The sequence below is a fragment of the Anopheles arabiensis genome, chromosome 3 (assembly GCF_016920715.1).
Source record: "Anopheles arabiensis isolate DONGOLA chromosome 3, AaraD3, whole genome shotgun sequence".
NCBI lineage: Eukaryota > Metazoa > Arthropoda > Insecta > Diptera > Culicidae > Anopheles > Anopheles arabiensis.
In genome coordinates, this window is record NC_053518.1 from 60,927,908 (window position 1) to 60,946,412 (window position 18,505).

The window sequence follows — 18,505 nt, forward strand, 5'->3', positions numbered from 1 at the left end:
AAAAAAAAACCCCTGCAGCCATATTTCATAAGTTAACCCAGTTCTGTTTTCATCATTAGCATTGTTGCTGAGGCTATTTTATGTAGGCGAAGAGAAGATCAAACTAATAATACAGAGCCTCAGATTATCTTGTGCTGTATTGTGGAAGATCTTCGTAGGGGATCCGTGCAAGTATACGATCATTCTTTTAAAGTCTCTCAAAATTTCACTCATAGTGGACCAAATACTGTACCGTAAAATACGTTTCGTATTGCCCTCTGATATATCTTACTCTCTCGAAATACTTCGATGGATAGTTTAGCAATAAACGCAAGCTCAAATTGATGGATGATGTGAACAAATCGCCATATCTCAGACAAACGCCGTTCGCCTCAACAAACAGAGTTGTTGCGAACAAATATGAATTCAGTGTTAAACGACGATCGCTAATCGATCACTTAATCGTATCGTTTGAATCGCTTTCTATCATAAATCCAAAACGAACTAATTTTACGCCCACTTTGATTGGTTGGTTTTCGTTTGTTTGTTTTTATTTTTTTGTTCCTTTTTATTGGTTTGTAATCACATTTATTAGTATATTTCCTACTAACATTGTAACACCTGAATCAAATAATCAAAACACCTTTAAGCTGTCGACTTTTTGTTTATTCCTTTTTCCGTTACCACCATTACTAGTGCAGTGTCTTGTCCGATGTTTCTCTTCACTGGTTTTGTTCGTGTGATCTCGTTTCATTTCACATTCGTTTCCGAATGCCCATCCTTCATCAACTTGGTACTATCCTTTTGCATTTGCTTTCCATGTTTGCAGCTCTTGCAACCATTACCTGCAATTGAGTCTGCTCAATCGGGTTTCCCAGTTCGTGTGCTGTTCGCTTTAATCTCGTTTGCTCTTGTTTTGATTAATTTAAGCTTTTATTTCCTTTACACTCCATGTTGTTTCGATACACATCTACACTCAGCTTTTGTTTCCAATTGCCTATGATGGTTCATTTGCTATGAGATGGCCGGCTAGAATTTTGTTTTTCGTTTCCACGTGCACTTTTCTAAACGTTTCGGTTTCATTTTCTTCAAACACGCACACAACAACACAACTATTAGCTCACAAGTGGTTTGATGTATGTTGTGAAAGAAATGAAAGTGTAATTCATTAAGTTATTAAGGTGACGCTGTTTTTGGTGATACAGAACATTTACATTAAAAATAAATTCATTACCAGAAGCGTTGTAGAGAAATTACTTCACGTGCATTATTGCACAGTATTTTAAAATAGATTATTTTGCGAACAAAATCGACAATTAAATAGAACACTAATTTTTGAAGAAAAAAAACAGGATCTGTTCAAATCTACCTAAACCGTTCTGAATTTGACCACCATCGTTAAAGTTAGTAAACAGTACAATACTAGCCATCGATCATCTATGCTCCTATGATCATATCCCCTGATCTTATGCACTGTGGTATAGCTTTTTCGCTGATTTGTCTATCAAAGAATGGTTCTGAATTATTAATAGCATGTCAGCTAAATGCAGAAAACGGAAAGGAAAAATTGGGTTTTCATCTTCATCTAAAAATATACTTTCTGTTCATTTCTTTAAATTGTTTTGTATGATTTAGCTTTGTTGTTTGTTACTTTATTTGTTTGTGTTGTCTTTCAATTGTTATTACTGTTCTGCTATTTTGGGTAAACCCCTCTGGGACGATTGTTTCCTAGTAATTTATCTTCTTTTCACCACGATTTATATTAATTGTCCTCTGTCATGCTGTGGTTTTATTATACGCTTTACTTAGTTATGTTGCATGTCACAGTTTTGATGTGTCTGTTCGTAGCACTATTATTTCTTTTAAGTATATATAACGTTCTCTTTCTTTCCTTCTTTCTTTATCTCGTACACTCTTCGCTTTTGTTTCATGTCTGTGTTTCATTTGCATACATGTAACTTCTATTGCCTTTTTCATGATTGAGAATGTCTCCGTGTTTCTCATTCGGAAAGCTGTGTACTTTTACGTGTTGTTAAAATGTTGTTATCAGTAAAAAATGAGCTAAAAGAACATTAAAAAATATTTCAAAAGAAAGGTGAAAATAAGAACTGGAATACATTTCAATAGTGCAAATTAAATCCATCGAAGGCGTTCATTTGGCAACCAAATCGTATTATCTAAATGGATGCGCAAAACAATGTGTACATGTCTCTGTTGGAAACTCAATTTTCTCGTGTTGCTAATTTCTTTTTGTTATCTTTTCTCAAAAATTGCACATCCTCTTCCATAGATATATTGTTTCATACATTTTCACTGCTACAGTTTGCGGGACAAAATCTGGCTACATATAAGTTTTTTATCTTTACTTTTCTCTTGTCTTATTCTCGTTTGGTTATACTTTTTTTTCATCTACTTTTTTTTAGCTTCTTGACTTAAACTTTCGCTTGCTTTATTTCTTAACATACTTGCCACTTTCTGCTTGCTTTCGCGTTGTGAATACATCTATCCGTTTTGTTTGTTGTACGGGACAGTTTTTCTTCTACACTTTCCTTGTTAGTTCTACTTTCAATAGTTTCTTCTACCTTTTCATTTGTTGCGCCACCGTTTTTGGGCTATCCGTTACTGCCCATTGTTTGATGTTTTGCCACAACGTTTGGTCGTTCTAGGTTTACGTATCGTATAAACTACAGCATGTCCCCTCATTGAATTTCCCAAGATAGTGTGTGTGTGTGTTTTTTTTTTCGCCACGACGATATGCCGATTGGCCGAATGGATCGATTTGGGGCAAGCCATGCACAGTGTGATCGAGGTTGCTTTATTCTAAACGGTAACACACTCGATAGCCTCGATATACGCGTTTTATTTGCGGAAGGAGATTTGATCTCCGAATGTCTTCAACATCAGCTTACAAGTTGTTTGTTTACTATTTCTATATCGCCTCCAACGTCTCACATTTATGGTCTAGAGAGTTTGCGCTTGTTGCACAAGGATTGATCACGTTTGTTTTTGTAGTGTTTCGCTGTTTCATTGTTCTCACTGCGTCTATGACCATGCTTTCCTAATAATATATCCACTTTTTCTTCCTTTAATTAAAGCTACTGTATGTAGGATGCGGAGTTTCTGGGAAACTCTCTCGCTGTTACACAACGGGACGAAATCGGAACAAAAGGATACGCTACTGATCAGATATTAGCTGATATTCCAGTGTTTGGAAACGCATCAGAAAGCATGCTTGAAGTTGGTGTACATTTCCATTGCCTTCGTTTTTAGACGAAAATTAAAGGTGCACTTTCTTCTGCAGGAGTGCATGATCACATTTTGAAGTCCGTTTGAAACGGAATGTTGTTTCTGGAGGTGAAAGAAAAATAGTATACAAGCATTCTCAGTACACGCCGCCTGTAGTTCATCCTTCGATTGGATCGATATCATCAAATTCTTTAACATAGTGGTACAGTTAATGGGGGAGCACTAAGAAACGAAATCAGGAAAATATCCACAAACACACGCGGACACTGAGCTCCACCGGAAACTTGTACATGAGTGTCAGGTCATGTGCTTGATGTTTGTTTGTAATTTAATCATCTTTTCATCTTTCTTTTTTTCTTTTTTACAACTTTATGCACATCGAACGTGCCTGTGAGCCCCCATCGGCTATGCCGGATCCTCGAGATGCATACACTTTTAAATGTGATCGCTTAAAAATCGCACTATGCGATAAGTGGTAGTATTTGTCGTATAAATTCGAGAAAAAACGGTTCTATTTTATCGTGGCGGCTTGGTAGATATTTCGTGCAGCTCATTTTCCTATCTTATTTATCTTCAATGCAGCTGCAGTGTTTCGGTTCGGAAAAATGAACTATTGCTCTTAACCATTAATTGTATTCGAGAGTGTGTTCTTTGGTGTGTGTGTGTGTGTGTGTGTGTGTGTGTGTGTGTGTGTGTGTGTGTGTGTGTGTGTGTGTGTGTGTGTGTGTGTGTGTGTGTGTGTGTGTGTGTGTGTGTGTGTGTGTGTGTGTGTGTGTGTGTGTGTGTGTGTGTGTGTGTGTGTGTATGTGTGTGTGTGTGTTTTCGTTCATACCATTGTGTTATAGTGTGCTTAAAGGCTCGCTTAAAAATCCAACCGAAGGTATGTTTTTTTTCCAACATTGTGAAGGTTTGCGTATTTCATTTATCAGCATAATCTGCTCTTTTCGATTGACCATATTTTTTGTTTTGCGCATTAAATGCCTCGAATAATTACCCTATGGTAGTTTCTCTTAATGTAATTATATAATGTTGTTCTCTTCTTTTTGCTCTTTAATTTCTTTTTCTTCCTTAGTTTCTATTCATTTCTTTGTTTTTCATCTATAATGCCAGTTCTTCTCATTATTTTTGTCTTACATTTTCCCTTAGTTTTCTTCTTTTCTTCTTTCTGTAGCTGGCAAGGTTTTGAATGCGCGGACGAATTATTTTCCATCCCTTACATACATACAGTGTTTCGCTGCTTGCCTTACAGATTTTGCTCACACCCTATGTCTTAAGCTGATTTCTATGTATTCTCTTCTAGTTTATTCGCTATAATAGACTTGAAAGGAAACAACAGAATATAAAATTTCACAATATTTCATAATAGATAGAAGTCGGTAGAGTTTAAGACTTCCTTAATTGTAGCAATTTGGTTTTAGATCCATCTTTCTTATTTTGTTTGCATATTTCGACTCTGAGATGCGTTGCAATGTTATTGCATTATAATCTTATTGCAATGTTTTGTTGGTAGTTGTTCACCTTGGTTCGCTTTTATTTATACATATCGACTTCAAAGGTTCTGATCGCTGTTGTAATGGGTCTTGGTTGTGTTATTTATTGGCAGGACGACTCAAACATAACATTTTCTCAATGTAACTGCAACTGGTGCCAATTAGTTTGTTAAAACCGAATGAAAGAGTAGGCAACCGAACGCATGTGTTGTTGAATGTTGCCAGTAGGTACAGTGTATAATGTTTGAACTTTAGGCTGCGTAGTGAAACGTAATTGAAACAACTAAAAACGCATAATAACACTTACATTAATGATAGTTTGTACTTAGATCTCCATTTTCCGTACACACAAGTACATGCAACTGTAAAACTTGTTTTACAACATCGCTTTTGCGCGAGGTTTTCCAAGAACACACTACGAATGCTTGGCTGCCATTTATAAGGCTAAGCATGGTATGCAAATTGTTCAACAAAGGTGAATGGCTCAGTAAAACACAGTACAGTAGAAATTATGCAAAACATTACTTCTTTCGTTTAACACTCTGTAATAGATGTGCAAAAACTGCTTTCAATTGGTAGAACCTTTTTATAGAGGTATTTATAAAAACGAGATAATGAAGAGAGTAAACATAAAACACAATTTAACAAAAGCAAAAAATACTTTCAGTTTTAAATCTATATTCTATGCCTTGTTGTACACAGCTTGTTTTTTTACAGCAGTTTAGATTCGTCTTAAACGTCACTTTTTATCTATTGTTTCAATTGTGACAAAAAAGGGGGTTTTCTTTCATAGTTTCTCTTCTGTGTTTCTTTGTATCGTCGTTTCAACTGCACTATTGATCTTTTGCTTTACGAAACATTTAACAGTAATATATATTGACTTCGTTATAATTTGCATTTTCTGTATAAGTTTTTCTTTAACCATCTTTTCTTAGCAAACCACCAATCAGGTTTTCTTTTCATTAATAATCGAACTTAAATGACATTTGTATGACACGTTAACAAGAGTGAATGTTAAAATGCTTCTTAAATTATCTTTTCATTAGCAGATTACACCAAGGCTGAAATCATTGCGGTACTTGCAAATTAAAAATAGAGCCTGTTGTAAATGAAAAATAAGAAATCTTCAATGTTACAAAACAACTAAAAGTTGCACTGTTAAGGTTAAAAGAGTCCTATACGATACTAATAGCCGTACAAATGGTACCTTCCAATTTCATTTCCATTTACTGCAATTACTTTTTTACTGTGGTATCTTGTTGTGTTTTAATTTCGAGCGTATATGTATTCAATAATGAAAAAAAAACAAATACAACGTAAACTAGCAGTACACAACAATTTATTTTAACTTTTTAGAACAGTTTTCTTTCCACTTGCTGTCAACGTATCCATATATATTCAGATTTTATCTGAGTTTTCTGTTTAGTCTCTCCCCTGTTAATGTTCGGGGTATTTTATCCGTAGTGGCTTTCTCAGTGTTTTTTTTTTCTTTTTTTCTTATTCGGTTCATTCGATCCTTTTGCATTGCGAATGGCGGATTGTATTGTTTCGCAGATTTGTTAACGCCCCTTCAATTATGATTATAACCTTTCTCTTTCCTCAGTGTCGTTTGTGTGTTTGTGTAGCTCAGCTTGTGTGAATTTAAAATGGTTTACCCTTTTACTCTAATTATCGGTTATGCACGATAAGTTTTTTTTACAGAGAAACTCCCTCAACATTTTCTACTAAAGACTGTAGCTGAGACGTTCTTGGCTTGGTTAGCTTAAAGGACATAATCCAAATCCAGCCCACACAGGTAGAAAAAGAAAAGCTTTCACAAACGATGAGACGATGACGATATACAGCCACTATCCATTCATTCGCGCTTAAAAGAGCGTTTGCTGTTTAATATGTCTGGTCTGGTCTAGTTTTTCGCTGCCCCACGTGTAAATAACACGAGACATAAGTAAATTAAAAAAAGCTAAATAAAGTAACAGACGCAAAAATAAACAATCTTACAAAACAAAAGCCTAAGAACAAGAAAACGAAACATAATGGGGAGAAAATGTGTAGCTTATCTTTCTTTTCCTATCTGGCATCTTGCATTTTCCTGCTAAATCGATAATTTCTATCGTGTTCTACGCGCATCTTCATCTTTTTTTATCATTCGCCATTTCCACTACAAGTGTTACCATTCTCTTAATATGCATTTTGCTATTAACTGTTGCTGCCGTTTAACGTTTCCTCAAACTACCTGCAACCACCACCATGTTCAATTTAGCTTCAAACTACCAACCAACCAATTCGTTTGTCCTAGATTTTAACTGAATTTGCTCCCCAGCCACTAATTATACCCAACTGTACTTTTTTTAATTATTTGTTTGTTTTTGTTGCTGTTTTGTTTTATTCTTCAGCTTCCCTCTCTCATTTTCGTCACTTTGTGAATGTAACGGATGTGTAATGGTGCATCTCATTCGTTCGAATTTCATTCATCTTTCCATGGTCTGCTCTCATTTCTATTGGGTCTACGGTTTATTAATATTATAATCTTTATTATTATTTGTTTGTTTGTTTTTTCTTCCTTTATATTATTCGCTCTTTCTCTCTCGCTCTCCCTCTTTCTTTTTCTATCTCTGAACTGTATCTTTCTGCTATGCTTTTTCATATAGTTTGAATCTGGGCTTGCTGTATATGTTTTTGCTTGTTTGCTTGTTGGGGTTGCTTGCTACTAGTTCTTCGCTTATCTTTGCTTGTTTGTTCATTTTGTTGTTGGTTTTCGCTTCATTAACTCAAAATTTTACATATTATTTGATGTTTGCTTTTGTAAAGTATTATCGGCAGTGATTGAAGAAGTAGTTGACTCGGACGTTTTCTTCATTTTGTCACAGTAATCGGTGAGGATGTCGCGGAACCGTGACCAGCACTTTTCCGGCACCGTGATCGCGGTGCGGAAGTTGCTTTTCACCTCCGACACCCGCATATATATTCCCCGGCTATTCTGCCCGATGTCGAAGTAGAAATTTTTGTTATCGACCCGCATATGGCGACCCTCGGGCAGCTCGCCCTTGTAACCACCATCGTTCGTGCCGAACTCTTCGAGCAGGTCGGTCAGAGCGTCACGGAACTCGATCATACCCTGAGCCGGAATGGCGATCTGCGAACGGGGCCCGCCACGCGTGATCGTCTGCGAAACGCGCAGAAACCGGCCCCGCACGTTCTCCTTCAGGTCCAGATAGTACCGCCGGTTGTCCTTGATCATCATCTCCGACTTTAGCTTGCCGTCCTCGGGCACATTGTCCGGGTTGGGCGGGCCGAGCGACGCGTAATAGTCGCTGAACGTCGACAGATGGTCCCGGAACTCGGCCGCGGTCGACAGGGCCAAAAAGATCTGGCTGCGCCGCCCGTCCGCACCGATCTCGGCCACCTTGATGAACCGGCCGCGGCGATTCTGCTTCACATCCAGGTAGAAGCGCTTCGACTGGATCTGCAGCATCTTCGTAGCCAGCTCCTGCTCCGTCTGCTGGCTCTGCTGGCCCGAGTCGAAGTCGCCGCTGCCGCCCCCGCCCAGCACGCCTCCGCCGTCCATCTTTTGTGAATAGTCCTTTTGGGCGCCTCCGTCGTGTCCACTACCAGTGTCGGACATTTCCGAGGTGCCACCGAACCAACCGAGAGTCAGATTAAAGTTTATTTTCTAAGCCGCTTTGGAACCGGTAAAACAAGAAAAGTGACAGGGATAAGGCCCCTGTGTACTAGTAGTAGCGTTGGTGCTACTACTACTGCTTCTGCTGCTACTACTACTACTGCCACCACCCCTCTTCGGTGATCGCAGCCCCAAGCCCGCTTGTCCGACGGTTAAGAAAGCAAGCTAACTGCGGCAAAGTTTGCTATAAATCTAATACGAACAAAAATCGTCCTACTGCGGCGTCAATCGTTGTGGTGAGTTATTCTGCTGACCTGACCTGCCTTGTGCGTAACAATGGTGGTGCTGAACCGCTTGGTTTACCGGACCGTTCGCGCGGTTCCGTCCGATCCTACGCCTCCGCCGGCCTCCACCAACATATACCGTCCACCCGGCCCGGCTTACAGCATCCAACGTACGTCCACAGCGCCTTCCTGCACCTGCCCGTTTATCGTAATCCCCTGCAGCACCGAAACGGTAGTTACTGTCGTTACATCTGCCGCTCCCTTTAACGCGCAACGCAACACATTCCTCCTCCGTTGCTATTGGTCATCTGCTAGACGCTGAACGCCACGCATTAGTGAAGATGTGATTTTGCAGCATTCAAAGTAATTCTCCACGGTCGGTCTTGTTACCTGCTACCTGCCTGGGCGTATTCACTGTGAGCCTAAAATGTGCACATACGAAAACAAGAAACAAGATGTAATAATTTGTTCTTCTTTGCAAACCATCAAAATGGCAATACAACGTACGTTGAGTAAAGATTCCAGTAAAGATCATCGATGACCGCAGATTGGACATATTTACACCAAAACCAAAGTGTATATGTGCGTGTGTACGTGTATGTGTGCGAGTGATATCCGAAAAAAGCACCAGTGATTGGAGGGAAGATTGATCCATGCCAGACGTCGCCACAGCATACAAACATGAAAAAAGGGGGAAAGAACATTATTATTGATCAGTTTAGCATGAAAGGGACAATATAGAGTTGACATTAGCATGACTGCAAGATGCACTAGATTATGTGTATTAATTAAACCCTTGTGAACTTTGATCCGGTTCCAACTCCCCAACAACTATCCCAGAAAGTGGGGACCATCCTGCAGAGTAGTTCGCTAAATCACATCCATGCCACCCTGTGCACGGTGTTTATTGGGGTATTCCAAAAGCCAGGTACTGTACACGCACGTAACCAAAACACACATACACACACACACTCCGCTGTCGGTGAAAAAGACAGATATTCAAACGAGCGAGAACTCTTTTTACACCTGGTGGAAGGCCACCTTGACTGCCCTTATGTTGCTTTCGCGGAGGGCAGCTGCTAATGATGACCGGTTTTAAACAAAAATGTATCAGAAAGCGTGGACTTTTCAGCAATAGCAGATATTTTCCCTGTTCATTGCTTTACCATTGTTTTTTTGTTTATGCAGCAGGATGAAGTTCTCCGAGTCGAGGGCTTATTATGATGATGTGTCTTTTCCCTGGCCACGGTGACACTTCACGCTAATGATACACGCACTTTTTCCTACTCGTTATCACATGCACGAGGTGTTTTCTATACAAAAATCATATTTCCTCGCCCGGTTTCTTTGCATGTCGGGTTTATTGCCTCCCTATGCGAAGAAATATAACATTCCTTTGCAGTGTGGAGTTTGGCACACTGGCATTCCTGAGGAAAGGAAGAATGGTTTCCATTAACAGAACGCGCCTTACTCCGGCTGATGTTTGAATGATGCTGACTGGTCCCGGTGCGTATGCGGTTCTGTACTGAAATCGAGTTTATCTAATCGTACTAAACTTCACCATTTTGATACTATTAAGCGTCTGCCTAAAACAACACGCTCTTGGCACGCCAAATCTACACACCAACCTGACAAAATCACTGCAATTGGTCCGTTTAAATAACGTCCTACAAGCTCGATAGGTGGCACAGAATCGCACGTAGAACGTAAATCTTTGCCGTAACGAGATCCAAACTAATTACCGCGCCGAGTTTTGTACTGTCAAAAATGTTGGCTGCTTGCTCTACTGCTGCTGCTGCTGCTGCTGCTGCCAAGATGACGGCTGACGACAACGAATCGCTTTTTTTACACACAGTCTCGCTCGCGTTACAGAGAGCAGACACGCACACAGTGGAATACACACGCACACACACACATGCACACACGTACAGTAATTTTGTTTCTCCTTTGCACCGTCGTTTCTTTTCACGCGCTTTTTCCTTCACTCAAAGCATTTCAAATGCTCTCAACATTGCATTACAGCAGCAGCGCGCTTGCATGGCGACAGTCACCTTCGCGAGCCGACACGCACACACACATACACAAACACACACGTTCGCACAAACGCTAATACACCGCACCGAGCTGTACGCACATTTCGATACAGCTGCCTCCGCGTCGACAGGTTATTCGCTCGCCATTCTTTGCCACTCTCGCTCGCTCTCTCACGTTCTCCCTTTTTCTCTCGATAATCCTCTTTCTAACACTGATTCTCTCTCTCTCTATCGATAGAAGCACAACCACCACAGACGACAGCAGCACGGTTACGTTTTATGCTAAACTTTTCCACTTTTTTACTTTTGAGAAAAAAAAACCCAAAAGCAACTCCACTTTTCCCCCAACACACACACACACGGACACGTCTTTGAAAGTTTGGAATTTAAATTCCATTTTCTAACATCTTTAACCCTGAAACACTTGTCTCACCCTTTTATCCATCCATCCAACGTACCGATTTATAACGATCAGCTGAATTTGCTGCTGGTGCTGCTACTGCTGCTGATCCGGCGGGGTAGCAGTCCAGCTCCCGCCTCTACCACCGCCTCTACACCACCAGGCCTGTTCCGAGCGGGTTTGCCGCAGCCTCACGTCCCGCTACGGGGCGCTGCTGCTGCTGCTGCTGCTCCTCTTGCAGACGGACCTGACGGGCGTTAATCCGTTTTCAGCCACACCGTTTCACACGCGCACCTACAAACAGTTACAGAAAGAACAGATAAGTATGCACAAGGGACCCAAGAAGTACGATTTACTGCATATCGCACAAGGAACTAACTCTGTTATTTCCTGCGACCAAACACACTTTGACGGACGATGGTAAATTTTCGACCAAGAAAAGTCACAACTGTCAAGGCAATTATGAGAGCGAATACGCCAGCAAAGGGCATAGAATGAGAGAGAATGATGGGAAGAGAAGAAAGAGCGAGCGAGAGAGAGCGAGCGAATGTGTGTTTCTCGCACGCAAGAGATTAATCGTTCGCTCTTCTTTCGTGCATTTCTTTGTTACGCACTCTCTTGCTCTTGCTGCCTATTTCCCTCTCGCTCTGTAGCTCTCGCCCTTTATTGGACTCTTTCATTTCATCTCAGAGAAAAGGAAAAAAAATTCAAAATTTTCTCCATATCACCAAGGATATCCACTATTAATATGTTTTTTCAACTTTTTAAAACATCAATCCATTTGGATGATGGAAAACGTACTTCTGCAGCAACAATGGTACTCTACATTGATTAATAAGCAGCTAGGGGCGCAGTGTACGGCGCCCGTTTTGAAACGTACCAGGAGTCTCCATCCGGTTTCAGACAAGAAAAAATAGGTCCTGCGGACGAACTGTATCCGCATGCGATGATCACGCCAATAAGGTTAATGATCTTGAGGTTAATGCATCAAACGATGCCATTAGCCTTATGACTTTGGGACAAGATACATACAGTCAGCGCCATTACAATAAAAACCATACCAAAGCATGTTAATCGATGAATGTACGATTTTCTGGCTTTTTTATATGAACATCTAACAGCAGCTCTAACATTTTTTTCTTCTTGTTGTACATTTTTGCAACAAGGCTGGACAATATATCCGCATGCAATTACGCCAAACTAGGGCTGCAGCAATGCTGGACCAGTGGGAAAAATCGATACGATACTGATTTTAATTATACATTCAATGTCACGAAGCGACATAGGCTCGTGCCGCTCAAGTGCGCGCACTGTTCGCAATGGGATGCAAAATTTATCCTGGAGAGAGCTTTATCCGATCTGTTTTGCATGCTGACCCACCAGCAACCCGTTCGGTATTGAACAAACGGAACCACTGTGTCATAAGGAACAGGACGAAGAATGGGGGAAAAACGAACCGTTCGTTGAGGCAAATTGTTTGCACTGGTTTGTATGTACCGCTTCGGTTTGAATGCACTTGCAGAACTGCTTATAGTGGAGGTGAAGGAGTAGAGGGCAGTTTGATGCTCCCCCCTCACTTTGCTGCAGAAAAGACACGAACAAACACAATGTGGCGATTAAATCGATACTCTCTATACAAATTTTGATCGAGTCTTGCCATCCCGTAGGAGGCCCAATAGAAATGGGAGGATTGTTAGTTCAGTGCGGTGTTACAATTAGGCAAACCGTTTAACCACACGTACACTTGTTCTTTCCATTCCATTTTTTACACCACACTACTGAAAAAAGTTTTTTTTGCTTCTTAGTCGCGAAAAGGGCACCGTACCATGGTAGTATTATTGCACATACCGAGCTGTTGTATGCTGTGTGTATACTGAACGCACTCACCATGGAGTGCTACAAATGTCATTGCTTTCTCAGCGAAATATAAAAAAAAAACACACATACACACACTCACATACGCATACACATTTCACATGTTCATCATATGGCTACCGCGTTGCACGGAAAATAGAATCTTTATCCTTGTCCTGTAACACAGCGCACGTTGCATGAGAGAGAGAGAGAGCGTGAAAAATCCTCCTCCTTTAGTCCGGCAGAAAGCAAACTCACCCCGACCGACCGACTTGTACGCTGAGAGCAAAGGAAAACTCGCTTTTCCCAAAGAGAGCCAAAAAGATGGTGAAGAATTGACGGAAGACGAACGAAAAAGAAGAATTCAGTATCGACAGAAAACGAGGCTGGCAGCGAAAAGGGTTTTTTTATGCTTCTTGCGAGACATTATTTCATAACTCCGCACACACACGCAAAGCTGTGCTCCCCCTTCCACGCAAATAAATGATTTTCCATCCTTTTTCGATTTCAAGAAAAGAGGCAATAAAGTCCACTTGCAATCGCTGCTGATATGGTGAATACACGGACACAGCTTTGATGTTCGGTTTCCATTCCGTCACCTTTTGCCCAGTTCCGAGCGAACTTCCCGTACTTTGTCGGTCGTGTATTTCCCAGTGGGACCCCTTTCCGGGTTAAAAGGATTAGAACGGATTTCACTAACACTAAACGTACATTATAAATGATGGTACGAGCATAGGGTTCGCATCGTTGCACATACACGCACGCACACACACACTCATAGATAGAGCCACCAAGCGTCTCCACCAGTGGAAAAGGAATGAAAGGCTGGAAAGATTTTGTTTTTTTCTCCCAACTTTTCACCAACGACTGAAGGAAATGCTACCGGGGAAAAACGCAACACAGACAACTGCAATACGGGAAATGCTTTCAACCGGCCATATACTTTACTTTCACACTTTCCCTACAGTATAGTACCTGTCTAGGGTAGTAAGAGTACCGTGGTAGTGTCTGCGGACAAATACGCCGATATTACTGACGTGCGCCAATGCTTTCGAATGACTGAGAGTGGCGTACCCGTGGCGCTGGCCCGAAAGCGAAAATCCTCACCACTCTCGGGACACCAGAAGGACATTCCGGAGAGCCACTGAACCGACCGTGGCGCGTTGTTGCACGAGAGCGGGCTACAGAAACTGTATCGCCGATGGTGGCGACTTAGGCGGAAAATACTATAATCAAATGACGAAACGGCACGTGCAGCTGTTAGGAAGTTCCACTGTACGGTCGTCTAGCTTCCCCAACCAATGGGGTGTAGTCGAAACGCTTGGTTGGGCATAATGACACGGGAATGACACTGTGCAGTTTAAATTTTATATTTAAGTTCCGGTATAGTATCCGGATACAATCACCCAATATCTCTTGCAATCGCACTTAATATTTGCAAATTAAGAAAAAAAACAATTAAAAACAATGTTAGATGTACATTAACAATCAATTTTTACAATCAAAAGTGACGCTCACTAGAATACCAAAAAAACTGCAAGGACATATTTTTAACAAAATCATTGACAATTTTCCTGTTTCTCTTTTACATTTTTAATCACGCTTAACACCTGCTAGAAACATTCATATTTCGAAATGGTTAAACATTAATCAACCACTAATTTTCCCCCATACTTGACGCCATCTTGCAAGGAAATGTTCGATACGACGAGGCCAACCATCGAAATTATCCTTCTCAATGCAAAGCACTTCCCATGCGTTACGTTTCTCATGCGTACGGCTTCGACGACACCGCCAAGCAAGGAAGATCACGCGTCACGCACACTTTTTGCTCCGCTGTACCCCAATCTACCATCCCTTCATGTTCCTTCAACCACCAACTCCATTCCCTTCTCACGCCTGTCTGGATGGCATGGCTGGATAAATTGATAAAGTCCAACCCCTTGCGTGTTCCTGCCAGCGGATTTGATGTTGTGTGCCAAGAGCGTCGCTGCTGTTGCTACTACTACCCCCTCCCCCCCCCTCCTTTGGCCCCTTTGGTTGAATGGTCGATCGTTGCCTACCACAACAACCAAACCGACCAGCTCGAAAATCCCTTGCGCTAACCGCACAGTCAGGTGCGGTAGCGTTTTGCGTGTGAGCTTTCCCGCCACATTCCCCAACGGCATGCGGCTATAGAGCTTCGTCCGTTACTTTCGTGGGATTGTGTGCGTGCACAACACCCACCCACCCACCCATCGAGGCGTTTTATTTTTTGGGGAGTTAAGGGAACGGATACCGCGGAGCACGGCACAGCACAATGCCCTTATTTAACTTCTTGTGTCTGTTCCCGCTCTCCCCCGGTTCGCTCAGTATTTCGCCAGCAGCCAGTACACGGGGGGTCAACGAACTGCAACGCACGACGTTTCTCTGGTCAATGTCATTACAAAACTTTTTCGAGAGAACCCGATTCGATCGGTGATTTTCCACCAACGCGATAAGCGAATTCAAACATGTTGATGGTGCGTATAGCGTGAATCGTAGAAAAAGTGAGCCACAGTTTTTGTTCTTGTCAAACACATACAAAATTGTACTCCATTTAGGTCCAAGAGGGCTCGTCCTTGGTGGAGCATTAGTTTTTTTTCGACTGGTTTTTTTTTTCTTTCGGAAACTGACCTAAAACGGAATGGGTTTCGCTTCTAATTTAACCATATGTAAGATTTGCGTATGTGGCAGACAAAGAGAAGAAAAGAGAAGTACTTTTAATGAGAGAAACGTTGCAAATGGGAGATATATGTATAGAGAGAGAGAGAGAAAGCGAACTGATTTAAAAAAAGGAGAGTAGATTTGAGACTGTATCCTACTGCGATTAGCATGGTAGGAAGAGCGAACACGTTTGGGCACAACAAAGTACACCATGATGACCCGAAGACTTGCCTTTGTTCTGCACGTGCAAGGAGCGTTATGTTGCAAAATAGGATTTCTCGAATGCAACGCAACATCTTCGCCTGTGACACTTTGTTTCACTCTCTTTCTCTCTATTAATTTACAAAAACAAAAAAAAATGTTCGATTGATGTAGGACATGGAGAACTTTAAAGGCAATCATTTTAATCCATAAACATTCTATACACATGTGAAATACAATTCGGCTTTATAGTGTTTATGTTTGTCTTAAAAATATTTTTTACTTTATTTAATACATTACACAGCACATTAAACATAGCCCATGATAGTTGTTTCAGAAACTAAAACAAAGATTCAGTTTACATCAACATTATGTTTGTTATGCGTAATTTAACGAGTAAACTCGTATTCGATATCCATTTCATGTAGTCACTATACTCTATAGTCTTTTTTGTTCATAATGAGAAAAATATCGTGCAATTTACAGTCCGATGATTGCCGTTTCTGTACCTACATCCAGAATTCATGGTTTTGAAAAATATACAGAATTTTTACAATTACGGAATCGTTTAGGACCATGAAATGAATTCACTTACCAACCCTGTTTAGTATTTGTTTATACCAAACAGGCGTACGCCATGGAATTGGGGCAACTTCGGTACGAGTACCACGACGAGCGAAATAAAGTTGACAATAAAATGATCGATATCGTTGCGCGTGTAAAGACACGTCAGCAGGAACCTGCAATAGGATTGACAATAGAGCCGGTTCTTTTTAACAGAAACTTTGCATCAAAAGTAGTTAACTTGAATGGAAGCTTACAAAACGATTGGAGCAGCGGTCAGGAATTTTCTCGTCGTCGTTAACTGTTCGCCACAGTTGATCTGCTCCCAGTGCGTGTACTTGCGATTCTCACCCGCATCGATGCTCATCCATGGGGCGCCCTTTATGCAATGCAGGAAGTACAAATGGGCCTGTAAATCAGTTTTTCAAGAGAAAAGAGTTTAGCCCGTCCACGCACTCTGTTCCATACCAAACTCACTTACCAGATTGTGTGCGATGTTCGTAATTGTCCACGCGTACGGGATCTGCACCAACGGTATGGCCAGCAGAACAATGTGGAAGATGGTGATGCCTAGCACGTATGCAAGCCACAAACCACGTGAATCAAGCCAGGATGCGTTTGGATTCGGATCGCCATTACCACCGGCAAGCATTTTTGCTATAGTTTTAGCAAGGGCCAATCGAGAACAGTTCCAAGCGCAACAAATAGCCAGCTGACATTTGATTGTTTGTTTATTTGCGTTTTCTTCAAGGTAAGGGTGTGCTCTACTGTTTTTTGCACATTGGGTTATTCCACTCCCTACATTTTGGCCAAAATTTGCGCAATGAGATGTGATATTAAAACATTCAAATTGCTCACAAAATAAAAAATAAATAAACATTTTACTTTTCTGTCTATTATGACAAAAACTTGTTCATCCTTAAATTTAATAATACTCTTTTTCATCTGATTGAACTTGACTAAATGAATCAAAGTTCGAAAAAGTACAAGTTTAATAGAAAAAATAATTTTCAATCATTTTCAACGAACTTTACGATTGGCAATGAATCATTCTTTGATGATAATAATTGTTGCACTAATTTTTACACCAAAATTCTATTAAAATATTAATTTTGGATTGATCAGCAATTTGGATTTACTACCTCTACTGTGGTTGCCCAAGCGCCACAGATTAAGCTTAAACGACTGGAAAATTGAATATCCATAGAAAAAAAATGAAAGCTACAGCTTTCATTGGTTTGATCAATAGATGGCGTATTACAACTCATCATTATATTGCTATCCTTTTCTTGCAATGTGTTTCGACAAGTTTCATCTTATCATGACCTATATAGCCTTCTAACTTTCTGAGCAAAAATCTATTTGAATGGTCGTGTGATCAGATACGTGGGTATCAACACCAACGACCATTACTCAAATCTCACTTGCTTCAATGCTGGTGGTTTCCGTAGGAGTTTAGTATTCAAACAATCGTATCGCCGTTCTAGTTCTAGCGATGCATAACTTCAATGCGAAACCATACAACAGTACAGAGGAAATGAGAAAGCGCTCCTCCAAGCGAGGAAGCTCAACTGGTTGGGTATCCCACAAACAGATGGCGCCACCAGCTTTTTTGCTATTTTTAGAATGCATGAGTCATTTGCCGTCTGCTAAACGAAGTCTTTCTATATTCCGTTTAGGTAGAGTGCTTGAGTCGTTTAGAAGCCGTTTAGTGGTCGTTTAGTGGATTTGTGGCACTTGGGTAGTGCGTGAAGTAGTTGCAGTGCGTCATTTGAGGCAGGTAAGATGTGATCGTTCGGTAGTAGTACAGATCCCAAGCGCCACAGATTAAGCTTAAACGACTGGAAAATTGAATATCCATAGAAAAAAAATGAAAGCTCCACAGCTTCATTGGTTTGATCAATAGATGGCGTATTACAACTCATCATTATATTGCTATCCTTTTCTTGCAATATGTTTCGACAAGTTTCATCTTATCATGACCTATATAGCCTTCTAACTTTCCGAGCAAAAATCTATTTGAATGGTCGTGTGATCAGATACGTGGGTATCAACACCAACGACCATTACTCAAATCTCACTTGCTTCAATGCTGGTGGTTTCCGTAGGAGTTGAGTATTTAAACAATCGTATCGCCGTTCTAGTTCTAG

General features: G+C 40.9%; 2 protein-coding genes across 8 annotated transcripts; both read right to left on the reverse strand.

The window, feature by feature from the left end:
* Nucleotides 1-6,032: 6,032 nt before the first annotated feature.
* On the reverse strand, nt 6,033-13,972 carry LOC120904681 (transcriptional activator protein Pur-alpha). Of its 7 annotated transcripts, none has more exons than XM_040314880.1 (3): nt 13,881-13,972; nt 11,110-11,345; nt 6,033-9,032 (listed from the first exon to the last, which is right to left on the reverse strand). In XM_040314880.1, the coding sequence occupies exon 3, from the start codon at nt 8,335-8,337 to the stop codon at nt 7,492-7,494; it is 846 nt and encodes a 281-aa protein (XP_040170814.1). In that variant the 5' UTR covers nt 8,338-9,032; nt 11,110-11,345; nt 13,881-13,972; the 3' UTR covers nt 6,033-7,491. The 7 variants fall into 7 exon arrangements, with proteins under 7 accessions (XP_040170814.1, XP_040170813.1, XP_040170817.1 ...); XM_040314879.1 differs by lacking the exon at nt 13,881-13,972 and adding an exon at nt 11,431-11,522; XM_040314883.1 differs by lacking the exon at nt 13,881-13,972 and adding an exon at nt 11,431-11,522 and having other exon boundaries at nt 11,085-11,345.
* Nucleotides 13,973-16,025: 2,053 nt separating this feature from the next.
* LOC120901495 (ORM1-like protein) lies at nt 16,026-17,078 on the reverse strand. Its single transcript, XM_040309482.1, has 4 exons — nt 16,837-17,078; nt 16,613-16,764; nt 16,387-16,531; nt 16,026-16,300 (listed from the first exon to the last, which is right to left on the reverse strand). Exons 1-3 carry the CDS (start codon nt 17,005-17,007, stop codon nt 16,396-16,398), a joined length of 459 nt encoding a protein of 152 aa, XP_040165416.1. The 5' UTR covers nt 17,008-17,078; the 3' UTR covers nt 16,026-16,300; nt 16,387-16,395.
* Between the last annotated feature and the right edge of the window lie 1,427 nt (nt 17,079-18,505).

Excerpts from the sequence above, each read along its gene's own strand:
- LOC120904681 (XM_040314880.1), bottom strand. The coding sequence starts at position 8,337 with ATGTCCGACACTGGTAGTGGACACGACGGAGGCGCCCAAAAGGACTAT.
- LOC120901495 (XM_040309482.1), bottom strand. The coding sequence starts at position 17,007 with ATGCTTGCCGGTGGTAATGGCGATCCGAATCCAAACGCATCCTGGCTT. Across the intron at positions 16,765-16,836 it reads CGAACATCGCACACAATCTG|GCCCATTTGTACTTCCTGCA; the intron begins GTAAGTGAGTTT and ends ACTGATTTACAG. Across the intron at positions 16,532-16,612 it reads ACCGCTGCTCCAATCGTTTT|GTTCCTGCTGACGTGTCTTT; the intron begins GTAAGCTTCCAT and ends ATCCTATTGCAG.